The 13,360-nt window shown below is 37.2% G+C and overlaps 1 protein-coding gene across 1 annotated transcript; it reads right to left on the reverse strand.

Moving 5' to 3' along the window:
- Positions 1-5,398: 5,398 nt before the first annotated feature.
- Positions 5,399-13,025, reverse strand: LOC148819534 (chromatin remodeling regulator CECR2-like). The gene is made up of 15 exons (XM_088935178.1): positions 12,897-13,025; positions 12,369-12,463; positions 12,072-12,255; positions 11,587-11,759; positions 10,955-11,038; positions 10,620-10,699; positions 10,271-10,455; positions 9,708-9,776; positions 9,151-9,434; positions 8,365-8,405; positions 7,899-7,987; positions 7,288-7,411; positions 6,932-7,197; positions 6,011-6,491; positions 5,399-5,667 (listed from the first exon to the last, which is right to left on the reverse strand). Exons 1-15 carry the CDS (start codon positions 13,023-13,025, stop codon positions 5,510-5,512), a joined length of 2,442 nt encoding a protein of 813 aa, XP_088791304.1. The 3' UTR covers positions 5,399-5,509.
- Positions 13,026-13,360: the final 335 nt, after the last annotated feature.

Below are 13,360 nucleotides of genomic sequence, written 5' to 3' on the forward strand. Positions count from 1 at the left end.
TGCAGCAGTAGCTACACTTTCTCAATTCGTACTGGAGCGGTGACGTAACAGCGGAGTCAACCCCAAAGCCTCCACCTCTTATTCACATCGCAGGTGTCACTAAGCAAATTAGTCATCAAGCGGCGTTTCACTGGCAATCGACCACAGTGATAATCTGTTTGCTGTTCCTTATACCGTGTGAAATGGCAAACCGTTTGTCGCTAGTTTCTTGTACCTTTTTTTTTTGCTATTGCTGGACTACCTTAAGGATTGACCCTCAGAGATCAACAGCCCAGCACGCTTTATGGGGAATTCAAACTCCTCAATGACTAAAACATGGAAACACTCGTAATTTCTACAATTTAAGTCAATAAACAATGCAATAAACTAATTAAAGGTTCTGGCTAAATTCAGATAAATTCTATTGCAGGGAATTAATAAATTATCTGTAAGTCTATCTATTTTAACGTGTTCATTTTTAATAATTTACACTATTTGTATTGTTACTAATATATTATGTTTTCAACTGAGATTTTAATCCGCGTCTTCTATTTCGCTTGACCTGTTTTAAATAAAAACATTAAGACAAAACTGCTCTTGGTCCGAAATTGGGAACCGAAAGGGAATTCATATCAGATAGAGAACAGAAAACATTTTTTTCGCACAGAGCCGTGGGCATCTGGATCGGACTTCCCGACCCTGTGGTTAAGACCTGGCGTTTGAGCTCTTTTAAGAAATGGTTGGACGAAATTATAGATTGACTTCGGTACGAAACTACCATACAAGCAATGTGGTCCAAATGACCCCCCCCCTTGCGATCTTTCCAGCATTCCTGTGTCCTTGTCCAGCTATAGACTTGTGTGTCTTGGACAATTTGGGGGAGAGACGCACTTGGAATGAAGCTTCTCTCCTCTGGCAGCCATGAATCCAAGCACTGCGTGGCCACATCAGCGTGCATGTGGGGTCGTTACCTCCGTGTGCGAGGAGGAAGCTGTTTATAGTGAAATATGGGTCACAGTCAAACCTGAACAGTGTGACAATGGAATCTCACGGCACATAGGTGCCTTTACATTTTCTATGGCTGGTAAAAGTATATGTATGTTTCGTATGAACAGTAGTGCTCAAGCACACCTTAGTTCCCCTACCAGGTCTTTATTCCTCTAATTAATTTATTTAATTAATCCATTATATTTTTAATTAATTGTCTCATTAAATTATAGAAGATCATGGCATGGTTGCTGTCACATCCTGGAGAAGGAATCCTGCTTGGGGTGGAGTTTGCATGTCATTGAGTTTTCTATGGATAATGTAGTTTCCTTACACAGCACAAAGACATGCTACACTATGTAGGTTCTTCTGTAAATTGTTCTCCAATATGCATGTATGTGTGCTCCATGTGATGGGCTGGGATCCACACAAGGATGTATCCTGCCTTGTGTCCATTGTCTGATGGGCTCCAGCTCACTCTGACTTCATTATGGTCCATTATGGATGAAATGGAAAATGGATGGATGGAATTGTAGGAGACTTTGAACAGCGATAGATGGTTTACAAAATAAAATGACCGGGTTTTGGTTTAAATGGCTGGAACAGATTATGGTAATTTTAATACACAATAACATTTTTCAAGATACAGTACACTAAATAGGGTTGACTCAAATATATTGCACTGGATGTTTGGTTTAATTGTTCCTAGTAAAATAAAAGTATTTAAGTACAAGTTAGGCTCTGGGCTAAAAAGTTAGTCATTTGTTAGAGTTACAAAATTTGAAAGGGTAGCACAAAACATTCAGGCTGTGCAAAGTCTAATTTCTATCTGCCACCTGTGTAAACATTCCCGTTGAACCAAGACAACTACCTTTTAGGATTGTCATTAATGACGAGCAATGGATACAAAACATAAAGATCTGATTTTACATTGACCATTGTTTCTGTTAAAGAATAGCACAGCACGTGATTTGAAAGCAGTCATCCATGCAAATGGTGTGGCAGAGGAATGAAAATATGTTTTTCAAAAAGACATTCAGCAAACCAGCCAAACAGGTTGAACACTTTCTGCGCTTCCTGGTTAAGTCCATAATTTACTGTCACCTTACCACGACAAAAGGTCATAAGTAATGGGTGCTTTGTAATAGAAACTACCACACCTTCTCTGAGCAATTAGACAGTATAAGCATACATGCAGTAACAAAGACTAATGTGATAATGTTCACTACCCCCTGGTATTAATAGTTTTATTAAATATATGATAACAAATAGTTGTTCTAAAATGTAATTAGAGAGGTGTGACTTCATCAGATTGAAAGATTCAGAAGAATTTAAGAAAACTGAGATGAAATGAGACTCATTTGCAGTAAGAATCATCTGTTATTCTCTCAATGAAAAAAGCCATACAATTTAAAGTTGTTTTAGGACACTTAATGCTTCCTCGTCTGGGTTGTCCTGTTTTATCATCAGTTCATTTACGGCTTCGCATACTGTCTAAAACTCCAGGTACCTCAAAGGTTTGTCATAAGGGACCTTGTATGAATGGTACCCACAGAAGAGAGTTTTTAAGGCTTTGGAGTCAGAGGTTTTCAATGTCAAAACAGAAAACATTGCTCTTTTACAGCTGAGTAGATTTTTATTTCTGCACACCTTAATGCAGCACCCAAAGATCTGGCAATTGACACATCTCATCACACTCAGCGCTTCAGCTTTCTTTTCGTCAATTCGCTGTCTTCTTTAAGTGTGTCCTCACCCCTGACACATGCCGGGCTCGTAACATGGACATATATGTTGCACCTTTCAGATGTACATTTACAGTTTAAATTCGAAAGTCCTTGTTGGAACTCTTATTTTCACAAGCAAATGGTGAGGAATAATTTAATTTAAATTATCAGCTAAGTGTCAAAAGAAACAGCGGCAGGGGATCAAGATTCATTTAAAGCTTTGTGGGTGGAATAACCTGAACGTCCGTATCATCGAAGGCAGATGAGTTCTCAGGTCAGTATGATACTAGACACCTGAAGTCTAAATGGCTGAATGCCCTCATCCGTTTATGCACTCAATTGAATGGTGTTTTCCCTTTAAAAATGAAGGAAGCTGAAGTGAAGGCTTCCTAAATGAATACAAAACACACTCAGTTCTCAGTTCGGGGAGCTTCCTGCTCATCAAGGAAGACGAGATAAGAGTTTGTGTGAATATGTTATAGTTGCTGAAACATCGAAATGTTGTAAACCTCCTGGGGAACACACATTGATATTAGATCTTTCCAACTGTAATGATACATTAGCTATAATCAAAAAAGGCAGAAAAGTTTACGCAACCTTGTCTTGAGGCCCTAAAGTTCAGGAGATTGGGTTTCAATTGGAAGAATGGTGAAGAAAGGAATAAACAAAATTCCACGTTGACTGCACCAAGTGAAACGTACAATGGGATTCTTAGTTCGGGCCCACTTGCAAAGATATGTGAAAAATATTAATATTCATGTATCTCTTTCCACCATAACCCAGACATTTGTGTTTAACAAATATGCAGTGATTTTTTTCCAACAAATATACTGCCTTGAATTCTTAACTCCAACTTAAATGGAAATTTTGATAGACTATGAACAGTGCTTTCATTTATTCATGTGTGTTAGACAACAGACATGCTTTTGTAGAGGGAATCCGAAACGTCTGCCACATTGTGCTCAACATATTTTCTTCAATAGCCCAGTACAATTTTAGGATTTCAAAGAGAACAATGCACATTTTGAATATGCTGGACCCAAATAAGCCCATTTTCTAAATTTGCTTTAGAGAGCTCAAAACCGATGTTACAAAGCAGCTTTCCTACAATGGTATATTTCCAATTTTCAGCTCATGAAGATACCTGGCTTAGAAAGAAAAGGGAAGAAAGGGGAAATAGTTACTTCATTGCCAGTCTGATACATATTCAATATTATAAGGGAAATTATTTAAAAACAATGCCTGCTGTTAAGACTGTAATTAAATCAACATATCATAAAAATCTAAAAATGGACAACGTGTAACTAAGAATTATAAATTGCTACACCCTAATGAAACTGATTTTCACACAAAAAAGTAGGTGATTTCTTGAACCAGAACATTTCGAAATACGATACCTAATCCTCTTTCTTTAGTAAACTCAAAATATCATGGCTGGCAGGTAATGAAGGCAAAGGTCTAAGTGAAGGTTAAAGGAAGGGCGAAAGAATAATCAGGGTTGAAACAGAATGATTTCTAACATACAGTACAGTGATGTAAAGCACAGATGAGTTAGAATTTCACAGAGAAGATCAACTCAAATATTTAGGTTTAATGAAAATCACAGAATTCCCTTTGTGTAGTTAGAAGTAGGCAACTGTAATAAATACAATATTTTTCTCAACAGGAATAGGGGACATTTGCTAATAAATTGTTGAATAGTGCTCTTGGTCAAAAGCAGCTTTTGTTATTTCAGTACACACTGTATTGCTGTGCAGTGCTTTGTTTTGTCTGTGATTACACAACAATGGAAAAAGCACAGCTGGAGCAAGACATTGAAAATATCTAAATCGCTTAATAAATGTTTGCTTTTAAACTTTTTGAAAGTTTTAAAAATGGTCACTTTAATGTGATAATTTCAAGACTGCTGGGTGCTGTTAAGGCTTGAACTGTCTTTATACTATTGTACATTTATTAGGTCAGATTAAGTCAGAGTCTTAATCCTCATTGACTTTTAAAGTAGCTATTGTCTCCTTTTCAGTAAACATTCTTTTATTTATAAATTAAATCACAAATTACTGCAACTCACTAATTTCTCAAGGACCAAATCATTTTTCGGGATAAAAATAAAAAAGAGAGTCCCCATTACATGTAAAGCGCTTTGAGTGGAGTGTCCAGAAAAGCGCTATATAAGTGTAATTATTATTATTATTAACCTCCCACCAGGGAACTGAATAAGTGCAAGCAAACCTTCGAGTTTCTTGTCTCTTAACATGTCCAAGGAAGCACAGCCCCACGCAGAAGGTTCTGTACTGACCAGAGGAGAGCCTGGAGGAGTCTGACGAGAGCTCTCAGAGACACCCAGCACATTGCGCATTGCCGCTTGGGCAGTAATCCCAGTCATAGTCAGTGACGACCCGGGCTTGGACCTGCATCACCTGGATCACAGAGCTCACTCAGGCAAGCGATTCTTTACCAGAGGAGTCACTAAGGAGGCTCCAAAAACTTTGTTTTAGAAAGAACCATTCAAGCCAATTATCTTACATTATGAGCCATTTATTTCACGTTTTGACTAACATGCTATATAGTAATACTTTAATTAAATCATCTTCTTCCTTAACACCAGAATTAAGATGACCATTTCAGTAACTCTAGTTCTAACATTTTGCCTTTCTGTGTCATCTGAGGGTTGCTGACTTTTCCAAGCATTCATAGAGAGATTTCCCTGCTTTTTCCCCTGGGCTTCTTCAGCAGTTTGGTCTTCATTGCTCAGAATGCTGTCTTCTGTTTTTTTCATCTTCAGAGAGGAAGTCAAGTCTTCTTGTTCAGTGACACTGAATTCAAGAGCTGCTTTCACTATAATCTTCACTAGTTGATGTATCTGAGGCACCTGCTGACTGTGAGGCTCTGTGTAGACAGCTCATATCACTGGGGGGCACTTTTCTTATCTTTTGCTGCTCTGTGACATTATGTTTGCCGACTCCCATTGTGGCATTTCCTGTAAAATTGAAGCATGTGAAATAAGATTACACTGGAAAGGCAGATTAGCAATTTCAACAAAAAGAACACATAACAGCCATTCAAATAGAAAATCACCAAAAACTATTACACCTCAGAAACTTCCAAAAAGTATTTTTTGCAAAAAAAAAATGTAAAATCCCTTGCAGGCAAAAAAATGGAAAGTACAGTCAGCCACCGTTCCAGTTGTGTACATACTTTCTAGAATTTCTTACCCAGTCCAAAATATTTGTTTTGTCAAGTTTCTTTTTAAAATCTTCCTCCTATGTTTTATTAAATTTAGACACAACATACTTTCCACATACCATTACAAATTTAGATACCTTCCAAAGTGGGTTCAGGTGTTGGAGTGGTCTTACATGGTACAACGTCATATGAAGAAGGCATCTCCATCTTTTGTAAGATATTGGGAAGCTGTGGTATGAATTCAAAGACAACAGGAGTTGTTTTGTGCTGTTTTTCTCCTTCTTGATTTGCCCTTTCCAGTGTTCCCTGGTATGGTGCAGGTTGTGGGAAGGCTGGAATGAAATAAGTCACTGGCCAAGCATACGGTAGAACAGATCCAGAGATGGAGCTCTGCCACTGCACTGGAAAGAGGTTATTGGGGTAAAAGACCTTTGAAGTTGGAAATGGTGCTTGACTCAATGACTCTTGACTGGGAGTTTGTAGTAAAGGCATCAATGGAGAATGTGGCAACATTGTCACATTCTGTGGTCTGTTAACACAGCAGGGAGATGGTGCAATTAAGCTGGGATGCTTTGTTGTGTGAATAAATTGGTATGGTGTTGGCGCAGCTGCTTGGGTCTATAAAAAAAGAAAAAAAAACAAGAATGACTCTAAGCAGTATTTTAGGAGACAAATCCCTTCTACTTCAAAATATCTGCTGTGATACAAAGCCTGGTTTTTGAGCTGGGCTCACCAGATGAAGTATCAAAGGTGCTTTCCACTGCATTGTTTGCATGTTCACAAAATGTGCACATCTCTTAAGAGCCAGACCTCTTTATGAATAAAAGAGTCTCTATATTTACCATTAAAAAAATGGTAGAATACTATGCCTTAAATGCAATAAGATAAATATTTCATTCTTGTTACATATTTGCTCATGAAGTTTTTTCTCAAAGCACACACATTTTCTTTTTTTATAGCACAGAGGCGCAACAGCAGAACATGGTCAGATACCCTGTAAAATACACCCTGTGGAAGACATTATCAGCAGTAACTCATAAAACAGAATGACTCCTTGCCTGTCTTTGGACACAAAGCTCTGCAACATCCTTTTTGTATGTTTTTTTGTAATATCTCCTGGGATTGACTTCTTCATTTAGTAATTTTAACACATTCCTTTCTGCAGCCTTCTTTGATGCTGAGCGCCTCTTTCTCTTCTCTGGTTTGCCTTTGAGCATGTCCATTGTGAACTCCTCTTCGTCGCTGTCCGATTGCTCCTCAGGGAAATACTTCCGCATGGCCTTGTGGAAGCACTGTTTCACAGAAGATGCCATCAGGGTGTACTCTAAGAGAGGAGGAGGATATTCAAGATATTGGGTTTGGCACCTCACAGCTGGCTGCTATATATGTACTGTATCATCTATAAAACGCATACCGCTTTTCCCAGGATACAGCTCATCCTCTTTAAAAATCAGGCCAAAATCTGCTACAAAGTCATCTGTGGTCTTGTATCGCTTATGAATGAGATTATCCTCAATGGTCAAAAGGTCCATCGGAGCCTGTTTCAGAAAATACGAACTAATCTGAACCAAAACTAACAAAAAATGAAAAACATATCCATCCATCTAAAGCCAGTTATTTCTTGCAGAGGTTGTGGCAAACAAAGCAACCAGGGTGCTGGATGGGGCCACACTCTGACTGGGATGCCAGTCCATTGCAGGGCAGACGAGCACACAGGGACAATTAAGAGACAGCAGTCTACCTGGCAGGCAAGCCTTATTTTTGGAATATAGGAGGAAACCAAAGTAGCTAGTGAAAACCCATGCACCCATGAGGTATGAAGGACCAGTGCTAATCACCACACAACATGTCAATAAAAAAGTATAAAATGATAAAATATGGATATTAGAGTATGATAAAATATGGATAATTCACCGATTCACTTTCTGTCTTTAAATTTACTATTCCTAAATTGCAGCCTTTAAAAAAGGTTAAAGTTAAGAAAATGAACCTACCATGAATGGCTAGCAAATGAATCACTGTTACCTTAATATTTTTGTGGAAACCAGGTACATCTTCTTTTACAGGATTCGTAAACGTCCATGAGTCCGCATGGTTCTTAACTGTTTCCAGAACTAGATTGCAAAGAATATAGACTTGGTTATTGAAAACCTAAAAAATCCAATATATTGCTAAAACCAGACCCATTAGGATTCACATATTTTCAATTTCCACACGATGCCCAAGAGAGAGCCCTTACTATGACTTCCACTCTGAGTTTAGCCCACCATTACTGTACTCTACTACAATCAGGAATTACATCATTAATTTAGATCTGGTGTATAAATAGAAGATTGCAATCAAGGCTAATAGGAGATTTTATTATTAATCCAATCTGTATTATAACTTTATAGTTAAACATTTCTAAAGCAATCTATTAATTTCCAGTATATATTTACTTACTCTACTTGGGGAGCGACCCAGTACAATATAGAAAGAAGAAAACACTTACCTTTGAACATGGATATGTATTCCTCATTGTCTGAATAATCACTGAAAAATAAACATTTAAATGTAAAAAAGAAAACAATTATGGCATCATAGCAGATGTTTCAAAAGATCAATATTTTAAAAAAGGGAAAAGTAACAGCATATGAGTAAATTAAACCTTAAATGTAACTGCTTGTTCTAATTTTAGAAGTTAGACACACAGGTATGGAATGCACTAGTGAGGAGTAAATATAAATATGTATAAGTCCTTTCTTATATTTAAGGCTTCTGATTATTCAAACTATATGCTATAATTAAAAAAAGGATGATAAGGGCATGAGATCAATATTGTATCTGCATCTAAGAAAATTGTATATTTGAGCTAAAGAAGTCCTACATTATGATATTATTAAAGGAGATTCATATCTTATTTAAGTGTTCTGTTTTTGTTGCTCAGTGACTAGGTCATAAACTCCATCTTTGCCAGCTTCCAGCTCAGCCTTTATTTAAGGTTACTTAAATATATACTGTATTTACTAAGTAACTGTTGTAGCATCTTGCTGAGGAGTGTGTAATTAATATCAATGTTGGTCAATCTTCTAGTTTATGGAATGTTCACACCATAAGACATGAGAACATCACCTTGTATGTTGCAGTATTTCCAACAATCAAGAGAGCTGGCAGGATTTGTGTGAATATGACTTTTGAGTATCTTTGAAAGCATGCACAGAAAGAAATGTTTTGTTTCCACCCAGCTTTGTGTATTTTGATCCTTTATGGTTATCTATCTGAGTAGATCATGTTTTACCTGTGGAGATCAAGGTGCTCTTCTTTTTTTCTCTTCTCAGAAGAAGGCTTGCATACACCCAAGGTCTGTTTCTGATATTTTTTCACTGTCCCTGTCAGTGACAGATGCAAAATGCAAACTGTGTCAAATACATATAATTCAGGTACTAGGGTTGTACATTGAGGTTTACCTTTTCCTGTTGGATTTTCTCTCTGCTTTAAAGGTCCTGCACTTTCCTCTTTGGTAATACATTCATGGCTGCCTCTTCCACCATCTTCTGTTTTTAAAAGCAGAACATTCTTTTCCTGAAAAACACCAGACTTCAAACGTTTATCTTTACAATTTCTCAAAATAAAACAAAAATAGAAAATGTCATGAATTAAGTAAATATTCATGATTGTCTAAACTCATTCAGTCTGTTTATGACATTAATAGGAAAAAAAATGACTCCTGATTTCTGCCTAAATAGTTTACAATTCAGAGAAACCGAATGAGACTACAGTAGTAAAGTAAATAAGTACTGTACTTTAATGAAAGCAATGGTAGCTAGCAATGTAATCAATCATTAATCCACCTACATGTGTCTCCTGCTTTTTCTGAATGCACTCAGACATTCTTCTTGGTTGGGTGAGTACCTCTTTCTTTTTCTAGATGTTACACAATGTAATTAAGAAAATGAGAGACTCAAAGGTATACTTTGAATGATGGTACACTCCAGTGTTTGTTAAGAGCAAACCACATCACATTGTACATGCATGGGAACACAAAATCCAATTCACTGTTCGTGCCAATTGAGAACTAAGACCTTTTCCAGCAACAGAAAGGGTATGAGGACTGCGAATACTCTCCTCCAAAATGTCCAGACAACACACTGCAGTGCTAGCTCAGCAGCACACTACAGGAGCTGATGACAAGAGTTCTATCTCATCCATCATTTACTCAAACTCAATGGACCCTGATGAAGATGGGCCAGCTGTGTGCTCTAGCTTCTGGATTCCCAGACTTTGCTGGCAAATGTGTGGACTTAACTCTTAACTCTAAGAAAGTCCCTTTACTTACTGGATCACTCTGTAACCCTTTATTCAGATGCTAGTTGACATGATATCACTGTTTATTGTTGGACAGTAAAGGCCCTTCTTACCTTCTGAGTACTTAAGTGTCCAATTTGAGGAATCAAAGTCTGAACGAGGGTTTTGTAGAGATCTTGCTCTTCCCGATACACACTTCCCCTGAATGTTGCTGCCAAATCCTTCCAGGCTTCCAGACTTTCGCACACAAGGGACCAAGTGCCCATATCCTCAGATTGTACACACAGGGTCAACATTCCTAATAATTACGAAATAAAAAAGGAACATAATCCAAAACACGAAGTGAATGTGGCTGGAAAAAAATACACTATTAAAAGAGACACTACAAGTCACGTTCAGAACTAAAAAGAAATAACGCTACATTATAATTTGATGGTTATTCTTAAAATCTGAACTTCTTACTCTTACTACTGATCTTAGGAAATCTCTCATTTTCTCCCCTTTCAAGTCTGTGGCAGTCTTCGTTTTTCTTCAGCCTACTTCTAGAATAAAGCAGCACTTTGATTAACAAGTCCAGGTAACGTCTTAGATTAATTTAAATACTTAGAGACTTAAGATTCCTTGACCACATTAATGCTTATAAGAATATGCTAGTTACATCATCTCTAGTGAAGAGTAGAAAAAATAATGTAAGAATTGACATGGCGTAATGTTTAGAATTGACATGGCGTAATGTTTTTGGTGTCCTCGTTGATGGTGTTCTACATAATGTAAAAGCAGTATTTGAAATACAATACCCTGTTTTTTTCTTTTTGCTCTTTTTTGAATATTGTGCTCTATCCTTTTGCCTTAAGGTCTTCACTTTGCATTTCCTTGACTTCCTGAAAAAAAAATATCAACAAGAAATCTTTGTGAAACAAAAAGTAGTAAGAGGCTTAGTGAGAAAATGCTTCTGTATAATCAAGATCAGCATTTCCGGTATGGTGTGGTACAGACTTCAAAAACAACATGCTACAGCAAGTCTGAATCCTCATTATTTATTATTAGCAATTTATAATTTTAGTTTCAGTCCACCAAACGTCAATATCTTAATTGATCCTTTACAACATGAGCAGTCTTTTGTATTTTGTGATACTTATTGAGATTAGTTATAGCTCATTAAAGCCATGTTTCTGTACCTAATAGCTAACAAACTGCTGTTCTGTCACAGTGGACTGATTAAAAAATGATCTAACACAATAAAAGTTATCACCACCGATGCAGCTACATTTCTAAGGAATATGACGATAGTATATACATTCTATAAAATATATTGTTATTAACAATATAGCATCATTCATTTTAGCAAAATGATTTAAAATATATACTGTACATATTCTTATTTACATAGACTTTAATCTATGTCTTCTAAGGAAAATTGTGCTTTTACATCAATTCCTTTTTTTTCTTCACTGTCTCGGCTAGGCTTGTCCTTCTTTTCTGCTTTACTCTGTTCAGTGGAGGCTCTTCCTTGTACAATCTAGTTTCACAGAAGTACCAGTACAGGGTGCCATTTCTGTCTTCACCAACAGGGTCGACACGCAAGCTGTCTGCTGCAAATGCCTGCAAAGCACAATGACAAAGGCCCTCCAAGATACTTCCCCTAGAGATGACCTCCATATTGGCTATAAAGGAAGCTGCTGTTTTTGTGGTCATAAATATACAGCATACAATCTGGTAAGTGTCCAGAATGCCCAAGTATACAAAATATACACATGTACTACACAATTTTCGTTTTAAGCCACCATTAAATCTTTTTTATAAAAGGATATTTCAGCTTCGGAACACAGTGGATGATCCAATGGTTCTTAAGCAATGGTTCTCATCCTTAGATTGTAAGTTTTTTCTTTAATTGATTAGATTGTAACTTCCTACCTTTAATTGATCAGTGACATCAGGAGCGTCCATTCGGTACACACAGAGTCTGAGCAGTATCTGCACGATAGACTTTGCAGAGAGATCTCTGAAACTTTTCTCCTTCAGCGGGTTAACCAGCCCATCTTCCAGCTCCCAGCGATACCACACAATGTCCTTCAGGTACGAGTGGAAGTTTTCTCTACTGATGCAATGGAAAGGAAAAAATAGACCTTCACTGGGGTTTTGCTTTCATGGAAGGTAAAAAAAAAAGGTTCTAATCAAAAATAATGATGAAAAATCATACCAGTAACTTACCTTATATCCTGGCGCTGATAGCAACCTTTGAGAAGATGCAATAGAAGCACTTCTAAAAACTCCCAGTTTTCAGCCAGCAAAGCTTCCTCCAGTACCTGCAGTACATTGTGTGATATTAATGTAAAAAATATATATTTTAATGCTTAGCTTTCAGGTTGTGGGATTACAATCTTTTATCTTCAGGGTTGCTCTAGGCAGGGCAGCATCCTAATGAGACTGCTTGTGCAACAAGACCTCATTTGCTTGTGGATGTCTGTCAGTAATAGTAAAGTGCACTGTTTGTTTTTTTTAAAAGGTGACATGCGAAAGTTATCAGTTACTTGCAACAAATACTGTAAGGACAATCTGGGAATAATGAATAGTTACTCTCAAAACATATTGGTCATTTTTCTCCGTTAAGTAAAACGTGCGCAAAAATAAACAATTTGTAGAAATTCAACTAATTGTTCACAAAAGCTGAGCTACTACGAGATCAACAGGCTGTCGAAGGAGTTATAAAAAGATCTAAATTTAATAACACCAGCGTACCTCGATTTCAAAAGCCGGGATAACAAAAACATCACGAAACAGCTGACAATAATGGGCTACTGCAGGTATCTCCCACCAAGATCTTAAAACCTCAAGGGAAACGCAAGATTGTATTGCCGATTCAGTCATGTCTTTCTCTCTTTCTCTCGTTTGTCTTGAACGACCAGTATTACTTCAAACCAGATAACGGAATTCGGATGCCACAGCAACCGAACATTCAGTGTGTAGGAGAGAAAAGACACGATACAGCAGTCGCGCAGAAAGTCGTGTAGCGTTTATTCCTAAATAAAGCTGGAGTCGCCAAGACGAGCAGGTTTTCCGTAAGGATTTTAGCTTTTCAAAAATACAGTGATTCTTAGACTTTATCTTCACCCCGTCCAAAAACTGATAAATGTACAAAACCCACGAAACGTTTTACCACAAACGTAGTCAAAAAAATATTTATGTATCTATTCGTTTGCAAT

Source organism: Atractosteus spatula, chromosome 16 (genome assembly GCF_055471065.1).
Source record: "Atractosteus spatula isolate fAtrSpa1 chromosome 16, fAtrSpa1.hap1, whole genome shotgun sequence".
Classification (NCBI taxonomy): domain Eukaryota; kingdom Metazoa; phylum Chordata; class Actinopteri; order Semionotiformes; family Lepisosteidae; genus Atractosteus; species Atractosteus spatula.

Bases quoted from the DNA above. Each gene is read 5' to 3' on its own strand.
- LOC148819534 (XM_088935178.1), bottom strand. From the start codon at position 13,025: ATGACTGAATCGGCAATACAATCTTGCGTTTCCCTTGAGGTTTTAAGA. The intron at 11,760-12,071 runs GTAGGAAGTTAC...TGTGCTTTGCAG, and splicing joins ATGTCACTGATCAATTAAAG to GCATTTGCAGCAGACAGCTT. The intron at 6,492-6,931 runs GCAAGGAGTCAT...CTTTTTTTATAG, and splicing joins AGCTTTGTGTCCAAAGACAG to ACCCAAGCAGCTGCGCCAAC.